Source organism: Lontra canadensis, unplaced genomic scaffold, assembly GCF_010015895.1.
Source record: "Lontra canadensis isolate GAN:19392208 unplaced genomic scaffold, GSC_riverotter_1.0 scaffold49, whole genome shotgun sequence".
Lineage (NCBI taxonomy): Eukaryota > Metazoa > Chordata > Mammalia > Carnivora > Mustelidae > Lontra > Lontra canadensis.
In genome coordinates this window covers 1215178-1234267 of record NW_022631043.1, presented here as the reverse complement: position 1 = coordinate 1234267, position 19090 = coordinate 1215178, and the positions used below count along the sequence as shown (strand labels likewise).

General features: G+C 58.6%; 1 protein-coding gene across 3 annotated transcripts in view; it reads left to right on the top strand.

Annotated features, from left to right (window-relative positions):
• Positions 1 to 279: 279 nt before the first annotated feature.
• The window catches only part of DENND3 (DENN domain containing 3), a 48595-nt gene continuing 29784 nt past the window's right edge, over positions 280 to 19090 (top strand). For all 3 annotated transcript variants that reach the window (XM_032873465.1, XM_032873466.1, XM_032873464.1), the window contains exons 1-7: positions 280 to 431; positions 6401 to 6659; positions 7516 to 7631; positions 9839 to 9981; positions 12622 to 12733; positions 16556 to 16675; positions 17007 to 17225. In XM_032873465.1, the coding sequence (XP_032729356.1) occupies positions 333 to 431; positions 6401 to 6659; positions 7516 to 7631; positions 9839 to 9981; positions 12622 to 12733; positions 16556 to 16675; positions 17007 to 17225 (1068 nt within the window). In that variant the 5' untranslated portion in view covers positions 280 to 332. The remainder of the gene's footprint in view (positions 432 to 6400; positions 6660 to 7515; positions 7632 to 9838; positions 9982 to 12621; positions 12734 to 16555; positions 16676 to 17006; positions 17226 to 19090) is intronic.

Here is a 19090-nt window from a genome sequence, read left to right as displayed (position 1 = left end):
CCCGAGAGACCCCGCCCCTCCAGGCACAGTTCAGGCGCGGCCGGCCCCGCCCCCAGGGGAGGTCCCGTCCCCGAGCCAGCTCAGGCTCCGCTGGCCCCGCCCCCAGGAAGGCCCCGCCCCCGGGCCCCGGTAAGGCAGCCGGCCCCGCCCCCCGGAGGCCCCGCCCCGCGGACGGCTCCTGCGCGGACCCGGCTGCAGGCTGTGCGGCGCCGGGGTGCAGTGTCAGGCGGCGCTGCGAGTGCGCGGGGCGCGGGGCGCGGGGCTGGGGTCGGCTCGGCGGCCCGAGGCGCCCGAGCGGGGTGCGCGCAGCGGGCCGCGGCCGCCAAGCAGCTATGGCGGAGGCCGCGCCGTCCCACCTGGCGCTGCCCTCGGGTCTGCTGGAGCTGTGCGCGCTGCTGGGGCCCTCCCGGGACAGCCTCCGCGGCCCCGAGGTAAGGGCCGGCGGGGAGACTGAGGCGGGAGCGCCCGGGCGGCGGCTGCGGTCGCGGCGCGGGTCGGCCGCGGCTCGCCGGCGTCTGCGCGGTGGGGGCGGAGCGCGGGGGCCCCCGGCCGGGCTCACCCCCCGCCGCGGTCCGCCGGGTGCGGGGACGTGGCTGCCTCCCGCCAGGAGCAGTCGCGGGGGCTGCGGCTCCGGGAGCGGCCCCGAGGAGGAGCGCGGGCTCGGAGGACGCCCCTGCCGGTGCTCCGGGACGCACACCTGGGCAGGGTGGAGGCGGGCGGGGAGGAGGGAGAGGGGTGCGGCAGGGGCGCGGTTTCACGTCCCGGAGGAAAGGGGGTCCTTCGCGTGCCCGGACTCGCCGTCTCCTGGGTGCGGGCGGCGGTGTTGGGGCCGCTCCTGGGGGCCCGCGTCCGGCCGTTCGCGGGGAAGCCTGGCTGCTGGTCGCGCGCACGAAAGGCTGCGCCCCCGACCCCCCACCCCCCCTTTCCCTGTGTCCGGGCAGCCGGAGTGACGCACCCTTTCCCGGAAAGCGCAGTTTGGGACACTCTCAGTCCGCGTCTCCTTCCCGCGCCCTCACTTCACTTTGGTTGCGCGACCCTCGGCGCCTTCTCTCTGGGCTCGGGACGTCCGTACGACTCTCTGTGGCATTTTTCTTCGGTGGGTGGCGATGCCCAGAGGACTCCAAGGTTACCGGCTCCACCGCCCAGTTATCTGGGCAAGTCCGTATCTCGTTCTGGATGACAGCGGAGGAGGTGCAGGAGGGCACCGGCGTGTTTAGGGCGGCAGAGTGGAAGGGCTGAGGTCAGCAGGAGAAGCCAGATAGGCTAAAAATTAACTGGAGAAATGTCTCTTAATCTCCTTAATTTTTTAAAATTGTATTTATTTACTTGAGCGAGGGAGAGAGAGAGAGCGAGCAGGAGAGGGGGAGGGGCGGAGGGAGAAGCAGAAGCAGACTGCCCAGGGGGCAGGGAGCCTGAGCAGGGCTCCATCCGAGGCCCCCCCGGACCATGACCTGAGCAGAAGGCAGACGCTTCACCGACACCGACTGAGCCCCCCAGGAGCCCCATCTCCTTGACTTTAATACAGAGCTGACTTCTATGGTCTCTGGGTTTCCCTCCTTTCTTACTCCCCCCGCCCCCCCACGTCTGCATCCCCTTTTGACCGCTGTCTCCTCTGACCCTCAGTGACCGAGTTATCTCCCTGCCTCTACTTTGCCAAATGGCATTTCCTCCTTTTTCTTCTCATAGGAAATGACCTGGTTTCAGTTGCTTCTGGGTGATTTCAACACACGTGTCAGTTGCCCCAGCGTGAGACGGGTCTCCAGAGCGGGGTGATTCAGCTTCGGTGTGCATAGGGGTGCTTTCCTGACCCAAACAGGCCACGGCTTTCCCAGGCGAGCGGGCTGCTTGCTGCTCTGCATTTTGACTCTTACCCTTTCTATCCTGCATGCGGGTTCTGTTAGGGGTTCGGCAGGAGGCGGAGAGCAGGAGCACGGCAGCCTGGCGGGATGGGCCCAGCTTCCTGGACTGCGCCTCCTTCAAGGCCGGTGCTGACGTTCCAGTTAACCAAACAAATGACTTCACTTGGCTACTTTTGCTCTTACAGCAGTTCTATTCCCAGTGTCCGAGGCTTTTTTATAACTTTGAAAATCCCCATTTCTCTGTGGTTGAGGCATTCCTGCTTGGCGACAGAACAAGCCCAGAGGTATGCAAAACATCCAACTTAATGTGAGGGTAGCGAGGTGTCCGAACTTCCCATTTCATTTCTCGGATGGGGTGGTGTTTGCTCTGGGAGGCTAGTGGCAATGACTTGGAGCCTACAGGTCGGGCCCCATGGGAGTTTCTGGGCCTGCATTTCCCTGCACCCTGTGGTTGCCGTGGAAACTAGGCGTGGGGTGTGGAAGGACCACCGCTAGCCCTCCAAGCAGACAGAGACCAGTGTTCATAGAGTAGGTCACTAAGCATAATTCTTGCGTGCGAAGGCAACACTGTAACGGTTCTTGGAGAGCGTCCTGGCCTTCGGCCTTTGGTTTCTAGAGCAGCAGGGTCCACCAGACTTCCTGAGTGATGACGCCCGTGCTTCTCATCTGTGCCATCCAGTGCGGCAGCCACTGGCCGCACGTGGCTACCAGGTGCTTGAAGCGTGGCCACTGAGGAGCTGGACTTGAAATTTCATTTACTTTTAATTAATTTCAATTTCAATAGCCACGTGGCCCTTCACGGTGGTGGACAGCACAGTTCTAGAGCATTAAAAAAAAAATCTGTTTCCCGTCTTATTTCATGAATGATGACCCATCCTGTACGACGATCAGTGCCACTCTGTAATCTGTAGAAATAAATCCGTGGCGCTGGGAGGCAGGGCGTCGTGTGTCTCACTTTTTGTTATTAGCTCCGGGTTTTTGGAAATGGTTGTTACCGGGGAAGGCTTAGTAAATCAGTGCCTGCGAGAGGAGAGCAAGAATGGGCGTCAGCGGTCCGTGGAGGTGGACCTTGTCTCGCCCGGAGGGGAGGAAGGGCAGTCACAATGCTCTGGGATCCAGGACTGTGCCTTCTGGAACTTGCTCTGGTTATGCAGTCGGACGTGTACAGATGTGCGGCAGTGCACTGTCCACTGCCGCCTTTGCTCAGATTGCACGCGTGACGAAGAACTGAGAGCACACCGCGGTCCCTCTGTAGGGGACGGGGCGGGTATGCTACTGAGTCATCCCCGAGTGGCCCCGGTTGGTCCCAGCTGTGACAGGAAAGTCGGCCGCGCTGTGTGCGTAAGTGGGGAAAAAAGCTGGTGGAACTGTTGGACGGCGCTGATGGTGTGGAGGGAGAGCTCAGGCTGATAAACACCGGAGACGTGGGAAGACGGTGTTTCCTGCACAGGGCACTGACCACCGTTTCTCAGAATCAGGGGAGGTCTTGCCTTTCTGTTCTTTTATTCTTCCCGCATTGTCGTTCGCTTTTAAACGTGAGACTGTGCTGCTTACCCGGCCTGAAGAGACAGCAAGGATATACGTTCAGAGGAAAGACGGTGTGCGATGAGCTATAGGTGCCCGGTCAGCGGACGTTTGGCCATTTCACTCTAAGCGGCCAGATGAGTAGAGGGAGCGAGAGGTAGTTTATTGGTGTTAGCGTGAGAACCGACCGTGTTCCACGCAGACTGAGTGTGCTCTGCGAGATCGCGGAGCCCAGGCTGTGGGGGATGGCAGCACCCGCTGAGAGCCGTCTCCTGTGCTGGACTGGGGACAGGGAGAGAAACCGTACAGTCCCCGCCTCTCCCTCCCAGCAGCTCTGAAGGTGACATAGTTCCCCTGTGCGGGCATCGGTGCTCCAAAGGTGCTGAGCCAGCGGAGGAGGAGGCGGAAGGAGGTGCTCCAGGAGGGGAGGAGGGTGGGGAGGCGGGAAGAGGTGCTGTAGGAGGGGAGGAGCCAGGGGCTTGATGGTCTGGTTTCAGGTGAGGAAAGTCTCCCTCCGGTGGGGGTGAAGGGGAGGGGGTCCCTGATGAAGGTGGAGCAGGGAGGGCGCTGGTCACGTGTCAGGCAGAGTGGAGAGCAGGGAGAAGCCTTGGAATATGGGCGCTTGTGTCTGGAGAATGAGGTTCAGTGGCACACGGCTTTGGGGGCACCCTGGCACCGAAGCAGGCTGGCCCACGGCTCAGGCGTGTGGTCCACGTTGTCGTGCTGCTCTGTGACACAGGCACACGTGTGATACGTACAAGGGATACGTAGTAGTGACAATAACGTACTCAGTTTTCATTCTGGTGGAGGGACGGGCAGGGTCTGGGAGGCTGGTTTGGGCCAGTCAGAGGGTCTGCAGGTAAAAAGCTGGCCCTAGGTGGTAGGAGCCACTGCCCGCTGGGACATGTGATGAGGTCATATGTGTCTTCTTTTTTTTTTTTTTTAAGATTTTTATTTATTTGGGGGAGAGAGCTCATGCGCAAGCGGCTGGGGGGAGGGGCAGAGGGAGAGGGAGAAGCAGGCTCCCCAGTGAGCAGGGAGCCCCATGTGGGGCTCCATCCCAGGACCCTGAAATCAAGACCTGAGCCGAATGCAGCACTTCACTGACTGAATCCCCAGGTGCCCCCTGTTTGTGAGAGTGGCCAGAGGTGCAGGTGGGGTGCCCTGGGTCCGGTGGGAGGAGGCAATGTCATCCTCCTGGCAGAAACCTTGAAGGATGAGTTTGGGGGGAATCTGTAACCCCTCTGAACCATGGGCGAGGTGGCTGCGAGGTTTGGAAATATGCAGATGGGGTGGCCCTGGGGCTGCTCTTGGAGACCTTTCAGGCCAGCGGCCCTGCAGTGTGGGTTCACAGCTGGAGTGAGAGCAGGAGCTGGGGCGGCTCCGCAGACCCGAGGGTCACTGCCTCTGTCACAGCGGAGTGCAGGAGTGGAAGCTCGGGGTTTAGGGAAATCAGCAGGAGACTCATTTTTGAAGCTATAATTTCAGGGACCCACTGCGTATGTCATGTTGGGAGGCCGTTGGGTGTGGTCTGGGATTGGCAGGAAAGGAGTCAGCCCTGGGGGGCGGGGATGGGGGGGGGTCACAGCCTGGAAGGAGCAGTCTGCCTGTGCCCTACCCAGGAGCCCAGGGCGGAGGGAAAGGGCAGAGGGGGGGTTGCAGGAAAGGGACTGCACAGTGTGGCCACCTGTGCCCTGTCCTCCCGGATGTGATGTTTGATGGGAGGAAGGAGTGGATGCACATACTTTCATAGATAAATAGGTCCGAGTGCTGGATTTTGATAGGAAGTTTTTCAAAAGGTTTTATATAACTCAATCCGTGGTTTCCTTTCATGCCTGATGCACAAAGATTTAAAAATTAGCCAATAATATGGATTTCCCGTGTTTGGTCTTTGTTCCCACTGGTATTAACCGTTTTCTTCAACATAAAGAAATCATTGCCTGAATTTAAATCACACAGCATAAAAACAAGCTTTCTGATGTATGTTTACCGGCGGCGTGGTATGGGTCCTCCAAGAGGGAGAGTTCCCCTTAGGTTCCACGATTCTTACTGAAACCGGGTTGCTGGCTGTCCCTTTCCTGCCGGTGACAATTCCGTTTCTCCCAGTGACAGTGACGTCCTTCCTGATGCCCTGAGTCCCTCAGAGATCTTCTGTCACCCACTGCCCACCCCACCCTGGCATCCTCCCACCCTCCCACATGCTTACCGCCCAGCGACTCCTGCCCTTGACCTCTCTGTTTCTCCGCTAGCATGGGGCTGACCTGCCCACTTCGTTGTCTCGGCCTGTCGACCTCGTCTGGGGGCTCGGGACGCAGCCTGGCAGCCGTGTCCGCAGACTCGGCTCTCTCAGGATTCGTAGCCAGACAGAACAGAGATCGGGGCAGAGCCCGTGCTCTTTCTATCATCTGGGGGCAAGAGTGAAAACGTGAAATGTTTTGTAAAAATCGGGTACCGAGTTAAAGTTTACAAATGTTCTGTCCGAATGACCCCATCGTGTAGACCCCGGGCCACCATTTGGTTGCGGGAGGAAGGGTGCGTCTCTTCTCTCTGAGGCCGCCTGTCCTGCTCACCCCTCAGTCTGTGTCCCCAGGTCAGTGGTGACAGGACCGCTGGTGTGGGGCAGGGCGTCGGCACCCCATCTGCAGCGGCCGGACAGCATGCGGGGCCCCCGCCCGCCAGCCTCTGAGGGCATGTGGGGCGTCCGGTGCTGGGCGTTGGGGTTGAGGCCTTGACCTGCGACCCTGCCCCCTGGAGTGGGAAGCTCAGGGATGCGGCGTTCGCTGCTGCGGTCCTAGCAGAGCTGGATTTGAGCTCGGGTCTGCCTGTCGGCCAGGCTTGGAACTGTCAGGCCGTGTGCCCAGGGGCAGCCGCAGAGCCAGACCTCGCGCCGTGGAGTGACTCGCCTGAGCGCGTGACCCCACGGGTTCCTGAAAGCAGCTTCCGTGCTCCTCCCTGTCCTGGGCCGCTGGTGGTGAGGCCCGCGCCCGGTGGCTCACTCGAATTTGTCCCTGCTTCAGGTGTCCCTCAAGAAGGGGGTCGGCGGCCCCTCTCCTCTCGATCCAGAGGTCCTGTCCGTGTTTGTGCCTCCTTTCGTCACTAAGGAGGACGGTCAGACGGCCGGCGTCCCCTCTGCGACTCTGAGCAAGGCCAGAAGGCGCTCCTTCAGGAAGAAGAGGGACAAGCCCAAAACAGAGCCCTGGAAGGGCCTCCCTCCTGAAGACATTAGTGTCCCCGATGGCGTGGACCTGCTCGCCCTGCCGCAGCTCTGCTTCCCAGGTATCCCCCGCCCCGCCTTCCGCCACACCCACGGTGCCGTCTGGAAACCAAGTCAAGAAAGGGCAACAGATGGGGCTGGTGACCCCTTGAGGTCAAACTGCAGGGCTCAGTTATCTTCATCGAGGGGGTTTGGGAGCTGAAGGATATGCAGTCCATGTAGTGTAGCCCCGCATGTCGGAGAACAAGTCCCTGGCGAGGGGCTGTGGGGTTGGCCAGTGCAGTCGGGAGATGTGTTTTCCAGGGATTTTCCCCTTAGATTGGCGGGTCTGTCTTCCAAAGGTCAGCTTGTGGATCAGGATGAGTGAGCCTGCAGCGTCTCCCCCCAGGGCATGCTTTGGTCCGGGCTCCCCGGCCCCTGTTTTCTGCGCCCCTGGGACCCACAGCCCCCGCAGTGGGCGGCCGTCCTGTTTCCCCCGGTCTGTGAGAAACGCCGAGTGGCTGATGTAGAAAACTGAGTAGGGACTTGCCCTTCTTCATCTCCTGTCCGGAAGGTTCTGTCGGGAATGGCTGCTGTCTCCTGGTCTCAGGGATTACAACCCAGGAAGAGCGAGGACAGCCCCGTGCCCGCTGTGCTCAGACACGTTCGCCTCCCCCAGGCGCACCCCAAGGGGTTTGTCTGAGGTTGTCCTCGTGCTCCTTCTCTAGATCTTGCAGAGCACAGAGGGTGGCCGAGAAATGGGCCCTGCGGAGGGACAGGGGGTGGTGGCTGGCCAGTGGCCCGACCGCCCCCAGGTGCCACAGCTGGCAGGGTGAGGCCAGGCTCTGTAGGCCGAGAAGTGGGCTCGTGGGCAGCCCAGGCTCAGAGGTGGTTGCTGCGGGGTCGTGACGAGATTTCCTCTCCTTTCCTCATCCACAGGGGGTATGTACGTGGCCTCGGAGCCGAAGGAGGACTGTGTCCACTTCCTGGTGCTGACCGACGTCTGTGGGAACAGAACGTATGGCGCGGTTGTCCAGTACTATCGGCCCCTGCGCGTATGTGACTGACACGAATTCCCTCGGAAGTCAGGCCGGGGTGGTTTTTATTTTTGCCAAAATACACACCCCAAGCCACCACCCCCGCGACCACTCTAGTGGGTGTGGGTCCGTGGTGCTAAGTGCGCTCCTGCTGCTGGGAACCCCTCCCGCGTCTCATCCCAAAAGATGTTTGTCTCCGTGGAAGTCCCTCCCTCGGCCCCCCTCCTGCCTCCACGGGTTTGCCTGCTCCGGACACCTGGTGTTGGTGGACTCGGGCTGCACGTGGCCTCTGTGTCTGGCTCCCGCTCAGTGGACGGGTTCAGAGTTTGTCCATGCTGGGGCCGCAGCGCCTCTGTCCTCACGGCCGAGTCCTACTGCCGGTGTGTGTGAGCCGCGGCTGGTTTCCCACGCAACCACCGAGGGCCACTCGGGTTCTTTTGCTCAGGGTGACGGCTTTGGGCCTCCCCTGCCCAGCAGGGCCACTTGTGTGACCCGGCCGGCCTCTCGGGAGCTTATGGGGGCCACCATGCACCTGAAGAGGCGGCGTGACCCGCTGCCTGTGTCCGAGGGTTTTCGGGAGCAGAAGGGGCCCCACTGCTTCATCCAGGAAGTCCAGGAGTCCACACTGAGGGGAGGTGGCCGCCTGGATTTTCCTCCCCTCTCTGCCGTCAGAGGCGGGGGCAGCTGCGGTGGGAGAGCTATCCCTAAGTGTCGGGGGCACAAGACACAACTCGATGGGCTCTGTCCCTTCCTGCCCGTGGAGTGGCATGGACACACCTGGTGTGCGTCAGAAACACGGGGGAGCCCCGCATCCTGCTGGGTCTGAGTGCACAACCTCAGTGTTTAGACCGGGCGTCCCCGGGGCAGGTGGCGGGCAGCACGGGGAGGCCACCCCTCATGGCCGTGTGTGTGGGCTGTTGCAGCCATGACATTGACAGCAGGCCCGCCTGCCTGCCTGCCCGGGTCAGGTAGGGGTGGGAGACGAGAGGGCCTGAGTTCTTGCCCCTCCCTGGTAGTGTTTCCAGCGGACACAGGACGGGAGGCTGGGTCGTTCAGGAAGGTGCTCGTCTGTGAAGTGATTGCTATGAGAAGTACATGTTATTTTTATTATGCATTTGAAAAAGGTCACTGCCCTCAGCTTTACCCGTGACTTCCCCTACGCCTGGCTTTTGGGGTGCTCACCTGTCCGCTCGCCTGTCCTCTCAGCACCAGCATGGTTTCGGGGTGTTCCCCGGGCCCTACGTGCCGGCCTCCCCACCCTCCCCGTGGGTCCAGGGACCACCCACGCCCCGCCTTGCGCGCGGCCCCTCCCGGAGCGCAGACGGCGCTGTGGTCCTCCTGTGCCGGCCGCCCGCTCCAGGCACGACCCTCCTGCTCTCATTTAATCCACACCACAGTGAACCGACCCCGCTCTCCAGATGAGGACGTGAGCAGTCGCACGGGGTGGGGGGTGACTTGCCCGGGGCCCCCAGCGCTCTGACGTGTGGGCAGTAGGCGTCGGTTCGATGTCGGTGGCAGACGAACGACGCGCCTGCTGCTTGCTGGGCTCTGCCAGCACCCGTCTCGCAAGACCCTCACGTCCGCACCAGCCCCAGGTGAAGCTGTTGTCACACTCGCCATCTCTACTGACACCCCAAACTACCCTCCATGGGGGCCGGAATGTGGCCCCCCGTGACATGCCACTCGTAAGCTCCGCGGTGGTCTGTGCCTCTGGAATCCCGGCGCCGGATACTTTCTCCAGCTGAGACCCCCCAGCTGAGACCCTCACCCCTGCCCCAGCACACACACAAACGCTCGGCGCTACAGCGTTTTTCCTTCGAGAGCAGAGCCCGCGTTCAGTTCTGTGTCACTGTTCTCACTGTGGGTCCCTTCCCCCCAGGCGGGGTGGGTCTCACCGCCTCTGCCACCTCAGTATGTCATGAACTGCGGACAGCAGGCACCGGGAGCGGGGAGGGGGGTGTCCTGTGTGGACTGGGACTCCCAGTGACACAGGGGGCCTGTCCTCTCTGACTGGGACTCCCAGTGACACTGGGAGCCTGTCTGCTGTGACTGGGGCTCCCAGTGACATGGCGAGGGTACCATCCACACTGACTGGGACTACGGAGGGAGGGCGGGCCGGGCGGTGGGGGAGCTGGGTGCTGTCCAGGCCCCTGCCCTCTCGCTCATGATAGAAGCCGGGAGCGGCCAGGTCGGGAAGTGACACGGGCCTGTGGTTTTCTCTGCAGGACGAGTCGTGTTTCTACAACGGCAAGGCGCACTGGGAGCCGTCCTGGCTGACGGCGGGCATGGCTGGCTGCTTTGTCCCCTTCGCCGTGTGCGTGGTCTCCAAGCTGCCCTATTACAACGCCCTCAAGGACTGCCTGTCCTGGTGAGCCGCACGGCCCGCGTGTCTGCGAGGCCGTCCCCCGGGCTGGTGGGTGGCAGGCGGGCTCTGGTGTGGCTCCGTGAAGGCCCAGAGGCTTCTGGAGGTGGTAACGTGTGGGGCGCTCGGCCAGACAAGGGAGGGCGAAGCCAAGCTGTGGGGAGTAATTAGTGCGGACGATTTGATATTTGGTTTTTCAAAAAGACGTGCATGAGAGATGGCTCTTCTGGCTGAGACAGGAGGCTGTCCCCGTCAGGCCTGGCAGTTCACGGGCAGTTGACGAATCACCTCCCTTGGTGGCATCTTTACATTCATGCCGACACCGAGTAGGAGGCCTGAGGACCTAGAGAGGTTGTGACGGCTCCGGAGAGCATCGCGCTCATTGCCCGTGGTCGGTGGACGACGGTGGCCGCAGACACGGTCCAGCCCCTGGCCACACGCGCCCTGGCCGCCTGGTTTTCATTCTCTCCAAGTTCTAGTCTTGGAATTCACGGCGGTTTTGTGAAAGACAGGGCGGTCCGCGGAGGCTGGCCTTCGTGTCGTAAGACCCACCCGTCACCCCTGGCAAGTCACAGACTTCTAGAAAGATAGTCATTTTGGTTCTCTGCCTGTGGTCGGAGGGACGAGCAGGAATCCTTCCCGGCCGAGCTCACGATCTTCGGAGCTCAAGTGCCAGCGCCTTCATGTTTCAGTTTTCGAAGTGCGGCTTGTCTCCGCACAGGGCGTGGGTCTAGCCTGCGTCTTACTGCCCGACACGAAACGCCTCGTAGAACAGAGCGCTCGCTCGGTCTCCCGCCGGGGCGGCGTGAGTTGAGTGTGTGCGCGTGGGCATGGCGTGGGCAGTGATGGGATGAGAAGTTAGGACAGGGTCCCCGTTTCTTTAGTTAACCCTTCATCTTCAGCTCCAGAGGGTGGGGGGCGCGTCCGCCCATCGCAGTTTCCCCTTCTGGGAGGCGGGGCCGGTGATCCCACCTTCCTCGAACAGAACAGGTTTGGGCCGCACAGCGCCCGCCTTCTGAGGACGACAGCACCTGTTCCTCCACGGGGTCGTTCTCATGCCCCTGGCAGCAAGTGCCGTCCTGCTAGACATTCATGCACATGAGTGTGTAACTTGAAAAACGCGTTTGCTTTCCCTGCTTCTCAAGTTTTCTCTCTCTCCATGGTTGTTGCCACGGGACGGGAACTAGAAAGCAGAAAAAACAAATGACAGAAATCCAAAAGGCGGTTTATAAATGTAGATTCATAGGTTTTTAAAGTGTTTTTCTGCTATCATGGTAGCATGTAAACTGTGCCTCTGTGGACAGACGTTGGGAGAGGATGCTTAGCGGTGTGTGCAGAACTGGAGTATGGAGTCTTTGTTCTTTTGTTTTTGTTTTTTTTTTAAAGATTTTATTTATTCATTTGACAGAGAGATCACAAGCAGGCAGAGAGGCAGACAGAGAGAGAGGAGGAAGCAGGCTCCCCGCTGAGCAGAGCCCGATGTGGGGCTCAATCCCAGGACCCTGAAATCATGACCCGAGCCGAAGGCAGCGGCTTAACCCACTGAGCCACCCAGGCGCCCCTGGATTTTTTTTTTTAAATCAATACTATTCTTTTACGATAAATAACATACAGAAGGACTATTGAATTATCTCCAAATCCTGACACTGACTCCAGGAAGAGCTATGATTTGTTACTTAAAGGAAGAGCATTAGCACGTGGCTTGTGGGCATGCGTGGGGGGCGAGGCTGGGGTCCGGCCCAGGGCACCAAGGCAGGGTGTTCGCCAGCACAGTTGGCTGAAATTTTCCAAGTGTAGACACTGTGTCACCACTACCGCCGTTAACACAGAGAACATTTCCACCCCGCACCAAAGTCCCCTCATGCCCCGTGGTCGCTTCCCAGCCGCTCTGCCCCCAGGCACCTGCTGGTCCACTGTGCGATTTGGTCAGTGACCGCGCTGCCTTGAACAACACGGCTTGAACTGTGTGCGTGCGCATACACCGGATTTTTTTTTGACAAATATAGTACAGCCCTGTAAATGTATTTTCTGTTCCTTAAAATTTTCTTAAAATCGTTTTCTTTTCTGCAGCTGACTTTACTGTAAGAACACAGCATATAATGCATATAATACACGACCGCCTGTTCATTGGCTGGGTCAGGGGTCAGGCTTCTGGTCAGCAGTGAGCCATTAGTAGTTCAGCTTTTCGATGGGGTGAGAAGTTCTACGCAGGTTTTCAGCGGCGTGGGGGGGGGTGGGTGCCCTTAACCCCTCACATTGGTCAAGGGCCAACCATACTTCAAAAGTTAGAATGCGTTTGGGAAACAAACATGGTCAAGCACTTGCTTTTGAGATGTTTACTCGCTGCTGAAATAGGACCCAGGCAGAAAATTGCACAAATTCCTGCTGCGTAACCAGCACCCACAGCAAGAAGCAGAACATGGCCGGACCCCACCCCCCAACACCCCACTCTCCCTGTACCCCCTCTGCAGGCAGGTCCCCCTCCCTGACCCTGGGCGACCATGCCCTGCCGTCTCATGTCCAGGGTTGTCCCCCATTGCCCGACGGCCCCAGAGCTGCTGGCAGACACATGAGCACAGATTAGAAATGCTCTGATGAAATTGGAGGCTCATACTTATTTTGTGATTTGATTTTTTTTTCTTTTAGTTTATTGACTCATCTGAAGCTCTGTAAAGATTTTGAAGTTGACAATCACATAAAAGATTTTGCTGCAAAACTGTCTTTAATACCTAGCCCGCCGCCTGGACCCCTTCATTTGGTAATTAAATCTGGAATTTTGTCTTTTCTTTGCGAATAGCTCAAGTCATATGACGACGGTGGTTTTAATGTTTTAAACTATTTCTTACGTTCTGGTGTGTTTAAATTAGGCTTCTTGGGTTCCTTACAGAATCATCTGATTACACAGTTTCTAAAGATGAGTTTGCCCGGTGGCCCACGATACATGGTGTGGAGCTGGTGATGGCCCCCTTAGTGCTTAACACACAGGTGCATTACTTGCAGAAAACATACAGAATTTACTTAAATTACAAATTTCCCTTTGGTTTATTTGTCTGGGATATTGGGTATGACATTGACTCATGTTTTCTCCTGTCCACGGTGATTCACGAAAAGTACCCGGCTTATTTTTTGGTTTTTCCCAGTGCCACTGTGTTGTTGAATGACTGGCCAAGCGTCCCGGGGATCTGGGTTTCCCTGGCGTGCTCGTCCTGAAACGTGGTTGGCTCTACGTGAGGGTTTTGGGCTAAGGAGAGCTGTGGACAAAGACAGCCCACGTTCCCCCTTTGCTGAGTAACGGGCCAGACAGCTGGGCTGTGATGACACCTGTCTGGCTCAGCAGTTTCCAGACTGATGCAACCACCAGGTGCTTCCTCGTTCTCCGAGAGGCGCCCACCAAATTAGTGTCTCGACGCAGATTGTAAATGTCGACCCTGTTCTGCTCAGTCCCTTCTGGGAGATGAGACAGGGAGATCTCCGTTCCCTACATACGGTTATTCACAGTTGGAAAGCTTTATTTTCTTTTGCAGGAGACATGGGATTATGAACTTAAATTGTATTTTTAGTATCACCCTACAGTGTGTGGGGTCGGGGGGAATCCTGCCTGATGCTTTCCAGGCCCAGAGACAGAGCAGGTTGCCTGTGTACCTTGGTTCCACTCCCAGAATCCTATGTAGGGACATTTTTGGGGGACGTGTTTTGTGCAAGGCCCTCATCTTTATTATGTGGATAATTGGTATTTTTTTATGGTTCAGTGAAGTCATCAGGGTTTCCCTTCTTGCTCAATTCACTTAACAAGTGTTCCCTGAGGACCAGCGAAGCAGGGAACAAGACCAAGTTCAGGACAGGCTGAGGGTTGGCCGTCTGTATTAGGTTCTGCCTTCAAGCATGAGTGAGGCTCGAACCCGTACCAATCTTGGCCCCTCGGAATCTTGGATTGAGTCATACGTGGTTCTCCGACTTTCGCTACCTCGTAGAAAGCTTCCTGGGAGTCGTTCTGGATGCCTCTTCTCTTGCCTCTTCTCTTCACCCCTGCGTTCCCTCCATCGCTCACCCCTGACGGGCCAGCCCCTGGCGTTTGCCTCTGGTTGGCCAACCCCCCCCCCCCGCCAGTGCAGGGCCACAGGCTTCTCCATCTGTGTGACCCGGGGGGCCGCAGGTCGGTCCACGTCCATTCTTCACCCTTCGTTCAGTTCATGCTTCGCACAGTGGCTGCAGAGACTGTTAACATCTCTCCGTTGGACTCTCCTTTTATGCTTAAAACCCCAAATGGCTTCTTGCTGTGTACCTACAGCCAGTTCTACCTCTCTGGCCCCTGTGTCATCACTGTCCTCCTCTGTCTGTGTCCTCACCCCCTTGCCCACTGTTGTCCAGCCACACTGGGTGTCCCTCCGTCCCTCATGGGTGCTGCCCCAGGGCCCTTGCACATGCTGTTCCTGGAAGTCAGGTTCTTCGTGACAGCCTCTGTGACCTCCCACCCCATCTCCATGCCCCGCCCCCTTCCCGCGGAGCCCAGCCCTGTCTGCAGTTGGGGCTCACGCACGTGTTTGCTCCACGTCCCTCTTCTCTGTTGGCCTCCGAGCTGCGTGAGGAAGGGGACCCTGCCGAGCTGCATGTGTGGCACTGTTACACACCCGCCCTGCCCTTACTGCTCCCACAGTTGTGGAGCAGAAGAAAGAACAGATGGGTTGTGTTTTAGTGTTAGCCTGTCGTGTTCTCAGAGCGGGGCCTGCCTCTCGCTTCTTGCGCGTCTGTCTGAACGAGCTGAGCCCGGCTCAGGCCTGCTGCTGTGACCCTCCCCTTGTGGCCTCACCGGCTCTGAGGCTGAGACGGGGCCCTGACCCATCTTCGGGGGTGTTGAACCACCGTGGCTGTTCCTTGTTTCTGAGACACGTGAGGCCAAGGTTCTCCTCTGACCCAGGAGCCCGTTCAGGAATTTCCAGAGCCCACTGCAAACAAACTTCGGTGGCGAGGCCGTGTAGCTGGAGGTCAGGAGCTGCAGTTCCTGTGAGTCAAGTGTGGGGTCATCTCCGGTCCGGGTCGGAAGAGGCGGCGCCCAGCCTCAGCCCGGCCTGGCGCGGCGCCCGTTCGCAGGTGGCGCCTGGACCACTGGCCCGAGGGCGGGAAGGACACCCCACGGCCCTGGCTCGCTCTGCGGCTTCTCTGCCCACCAGTGGCTCTGACCTCGCGGGCTTTCAGAGCTCGGGCCAAGTTACTGGGTGTGCACGCGAAACGTGCCTTTCCCTTCTCACCGTACCTGACTCGCTTCCTGTGTCGCTCTCGGTGGGGAGCCCGTGTGTGTGCGGAGCTGCAGGCAAGCGAAGCGTGGGGAGCGTCTCTCTGAAATGTCTCTCCCTCAGTCTCTTCCCCTGTGAGGTGGGGGGCCCCAGAGCCCAGCTCAGAGGGTGTGGGTCTCACACGCGGCGAGGTCGCTGGCGTCCCTGGTAAGAATGATTGGCGTTTGTATTTAGTTTTTATCTGTAGTTGGGAAGCCGGTCGACATGTTTGTTTTTTTTGAAATATTGAGGGGAGTTTTCCACATACGCTTCACCATTTTCCCCAGTTCCTCGCCCCTGGGAGCGTGTAACTCTGCTCCTCCTTGTTTCGCTACCGTCCACACAGGCGCACCCGCCTTGCTTCTGACGCGTCCTGCTGCCACAACCAGTGGGTGACAAGACGCTGCCGTCAGGGGGCACTTGCAGAAAGTGGTCTGTCCTTGTCCTCTGCACAAGCAGTCACACAGAGCAGTGGTGACACGAGCGGGAGGAGGTGTGGATGGTGACCATTCGTTCTGGAACCTTCTCTAGCGAGGGCTCTGCGTCTCTCCGTGTCTCTCGTGTGTCCTCCTTCCATGCTTTCCCCGGCGGGACCTTCTCTGTCCTCAGATTCTAATCTCCTCCCGGTGTTTTCAGCCCGGCACTGCTCACACTCAGTTCTGCTCCTCCCCAGCTCCGGGGCTGCTGCTGGGACCCTCCACAAGGCTGACATCCATGGTCAGGAATGAACTTGCCATCAAGCTGGAAGGCCCCTTGGCGGAGGGGCCTCTAACGTCCTCCTCCGTCCACTGTGTCCTTTAACACAGAGAGGGCATTTTGCAGATATCAAATGGGAATTGAAGTGTTATTTTGAAATATTATCACTTGGAAAAATAAAGTCTTCTCTGCGATTGCTTGAAGTGCATGTCTTTAAGGCTTTGACAGTTACGTTGAAAATACTAAGAGAATTTGTAACGTGCAGTGAGCGTTCTGGCCAAGATGAACCTGGCCGTGCTTGAGTTAGAGCCTGTGCTGACTGGAACACACGTCCAGGCGTCAGTCACTCTTCACCGATGGGCAGGTTGCTAATGAGTTAGGAGCGTAGGCAAGACTGGCTGAAGGAGATCTTCAGTACTGGATCCGCGTGTGAGCCTCTCTCTGCAGTTGTGCGTGTCTAGACTGTTTGGTTCTGGGACACACACGGTGACAGTGTGAGTCTTCCAGCACGTATCCTAACTCAGACGCCTTTGGCGCCTAAACGGAGAGTCTCGGTGTCTCTCGGTCTCTCCTAGGAGCGGCTGTAAACTAATTACGGAACTTGGTCATCACAGATGTTTAACATGAAGCCGCTGCAGATCGTGTTTCCCTCCCGTGCGGACCCCGAGAGCCCGGTCATCGACGTGGACCTTCACTTGCCGTTGCTGTGTTTCAGGCCCGAGAAGGTGCTGCAGGTATGTGTCCCTCCGGACCTGGGACAGTGTGTTGGTTGGCTTAGTGGGCATCTCACCTGTCATCTGGAGGGCGATTCCAGGGCACGTGTGTTCCAGAACATTCCAGAACGTTCTGGAATGTTCCACCACGCACTGGGGATAGCTGCTTTTTGGCTTCAAGCAGCCATTCAGGACAGTGCACGGCATTGACAAGTAGTGCTTTTTGGGGGGTGAAAGGGGCTTTCGTCTCGGCACATGGAGCTGGGAAACCGGGTGAGAACTGGCTTCACACGCGTGCTCAGTGCTCGGAGCATGGTCGCAGGCGTGCACACGGTGTTGTCGGTTTCCCCAGATCCTGACGTGCCTCCTCACGGAGCAGCGGATCGTGTTCTTCTCCTCCAGCTGGGCTCTGCTGCCGCTGGTGGCCGAGTGCTTCCTGGCCTACCTGCACCCGTTGCAGTGGCAGCACACGTTCGTGCCCGTCCTGTCGCGCCAGATGCTGGACTTCGTCATGGCGCCAACGTCCTTCCTCATGGGCTGCCACCTCGACCACTTTGACGAAGTCAGCAAGGTTAGACCTCGACCGTTCACTGGTGAATGTCAGATCCTTGTGACCCCTGCGGGGACCGGGAGAAGTGGCTCCAAAAGGGTCCCGCAGGGAGGGCCACGTGCTCCGGCCACGGGGAGATGGTGGTCCCTCCCGTCCCTGGGGCTCGTGCCCCTGGTGCCACAAATACACACAGGGTGCCAGTTGCACCATCTGCCTGTGCCTCTGCGCGTGTCCAAGGCTGTAGGGTCCTGGGCGCTGGGACCCTGTGTTGCCTGCCCACCCGCTTAAATTCCCAGGGTTCCGTGGCTTCCTGCAGCTCCAGCGAGCGGAGCGCGGGCGTCAGCGCCGATGGGGCCTGCTCTCTGGCCTGGCTGTGGCCGCTTTCTCCTTTTGTGGCCTCGAGTGAGGTGCCAGCCCTTGCTGAGCCTCAGCCTCCTTGAGTCTGAATGACTCGTCCTCCTGGACGGGGCTCCGTGCGGGGACCACTGCACACCCGCTGACACGGCCGGCGCCCCCGCCCCCCGTCTCGTGTTTCTCTGTTTGGCTGAGCTTCTGTGGTTCCGTACTGCTGGGGACCCTCCTGCTGGAAGGTCCTGTCCACGCCACGCGTCGCTCACAGTGCCGGTGGGTGTGGGCCTCGCTGCACGCAGTGACCTTTCACTCGCACCAGACCCGCACCAGAGCGTTCAGCCGTGTTGTCTCGCAGAGCTTACTGGACACTTAGGTCGTCAGGGCTGGGGTCCCCGACAAGAAAGCAGAAAAGCCGGGCAGCTAAGACCAAACCGCACTGGCACCCCGCTTGACACCTTAGACGAGACCACAGCGGCATCCTGTCTAGCAGCCTCCGTGGGAGTGATGTTTTTGAGACATCCTGAAACAACACCACTATCCCTGAAACACGGGTCACCGTCACAAGTGAGACCGTCTCTGGATGTCAGCCCATGTGACCAGCAGCAGGTGAACAGTAACCTGCTGGGTGGACGGGTGTGTGGTCAGAGCCCTCGCTGGTGCCCATGCTCAGGAGGCTCAAGATGGTTTCTTTTTTTTTTTTTTTTTTTTGACAGAGATCACAGTAGGCAGAGAGGCAGGCAGAGAGAGAGAGAGAGAGAGAGAGAGAGGGAAGCAGGCTCCCCGCTGAGCAGAGAGCCCGACGTGGGGCTCGATCCCAGGACCCTGAGATCACGACCTGAGCCAAAGGCAGAGGCTTTAACCCACGGAGCCACCCAGGCACCCCTCAAGATGGTTTCTCAAAAGAGCTTATAAAAAGTCTAAAATCTGAATGCCAGAGCGGCAGCCCTCTCGGGTCCCCTCGCTCTCAGAGAGCTTTTTTTTTTTTTTTAAGATTTTATTTATTTATTTGACAAACAGAGATCACAAGCAGGCAGAGAGGCAGGCAGAGAGAGAGGAGGAAACAGGCTCCCTGCTGAGCTGAGAGCCCAATGTGGGGCTCGATCCCAGGACCCTGAGATCATGACCTGAGCCGAAGACAGAGGCTTAACCCACTGAGCCCCCCAGGCGCCTCTCCGGGAGCTTTGCACCATCACTCGAGAAACCTGGCCCCACTGCCCGCCCCTCTTCGTGTGGTCTCCCTCTTCATTCCTCGAAGTGTGTGACCAAGAACCCAGGCTCGGAGGGATCAAAACTCCTGTAACAGCAGTAACTGTGCCGGCCTCGCTGTCATGGCTGAGGTCGAAGGAGCCAGAAGCACTTGGCATACAGTAAGTGCCTAATAACGTATATTTAGATGGTGAGCTCCTATGGATTTGTGATGCTGTGATGTCAGGCAGAGCGGGTTTGGCTTTCGAAAACACCTTTATTCACATAAAATACCACAAAGTTTGCCTGAGGAAAATGTGCAAGTCAGAGGCTCTTAGTAGCTTGGCAGA